Consider the following 815-nt stretch of genomic DNA (forward strand, 5'->3'; position numbering starts at 1 on the left):
AGAATGAATAATTATTGTGCATTATTATTCTTATCTATATGGTTTATTTCCTTTCAAATCATATGATTAAAAAGTAATTTTTTCCTATGATACATGAATTAAAACAAAAAAGTTTCATATTCATGATGAGGGGTACGGTACATGATTGCATCGAGATGTAGGCTGGACGAGATGTAGGCTAGACGAGTATGATACGTGAATTGTAACAAAAACGTTTCATACTCATCACGATGAGGGGTACGTGATTGCATCGTACTCTGCTGTTGTTTCAGTTACTCTTTAGCCACCTTACTTAACACCCCCTTCCCAGTTTAATTGTCGCCATGGCTACTGCAAAAAAAGTCAAGCTTGATGTCCGATCATTTCAGTCGTCATGGACAAATGACTTTGGATTTATTCAGCAGAATGACCGTGCTGTGTGTGCTCTCTGCTGCGAGAATGTCGTATGCCGCACATCAAGTGTTAAAAGACATTTCGAAACAAAGCACGAAAAGACTTTCAAGGATAGTGCTGACAAAGCTGAGGCGATCAAGAAAGCAGTATCCCGCTATGGAAAACAGAGTAATGTGTTTAAAAACTTGAGTGCTAGCAAAAGTAATGAAACTGAGGCCAGTTACAAACTAGCTCTGTATTGCTAAGCATGGAAAGCCTTTTACTGATGGAGATTTAATAAAAGCAGCTTTCCTAGAGTGCTCTGAAGTATTATTCGATGGAATAACAAACAAACACGTGATTATCTCAAGGATAAAAAGACATGCCTGTCTCAGCTAGGACCGTGGAGAGAGTATTTCTGAAATGGCTGATAATGTAACCCA

General features: G+C 38.4%; 1 protein-coding gene across 1 annotated transcript; it reads left to right on the top strand.

Annotated features, from left to right (window-relative positions):
• Positions 1–323: 323 nt before the first annotated feature.
• LOC135226026 (uncharacterized) lies at positions 324–638 on the top strand. The gene has a single exon (XM_064265503.1). The coding sequence runs from the start codon at positions 324–326 to the stop codon at positions 636–638; it is 315 nt and encodes a 104-aa protein (XP_064121573.1).
• Positions 639–815: the final 177 nt, after the last annotated feature.

Source organism: Macrobrachium nipponense, chromosome 14 (assembly GCF_015104395.2).
Source record: "Macrobrachium nipponense isolate FS-2020 chromosome 14, ASM1510439v2, whole genome shotgun sequence".
Classification (NCBI taxonomy): Eukaryota; Metazoa; Arthropoda; class Malacostraca; order Decapoda; family Palaemonidae; genus Macrobrachium; species Macrobrachium nipponense.

Coding starts and splice junctions, on each gene's coding strand:
- LOC135226026 (XM_064265503.1), top strand. CDS start 324: ATGGCTACTGCAAAAAAAGTCAAGCTTGATGTCCGATCATTTCAGTCG.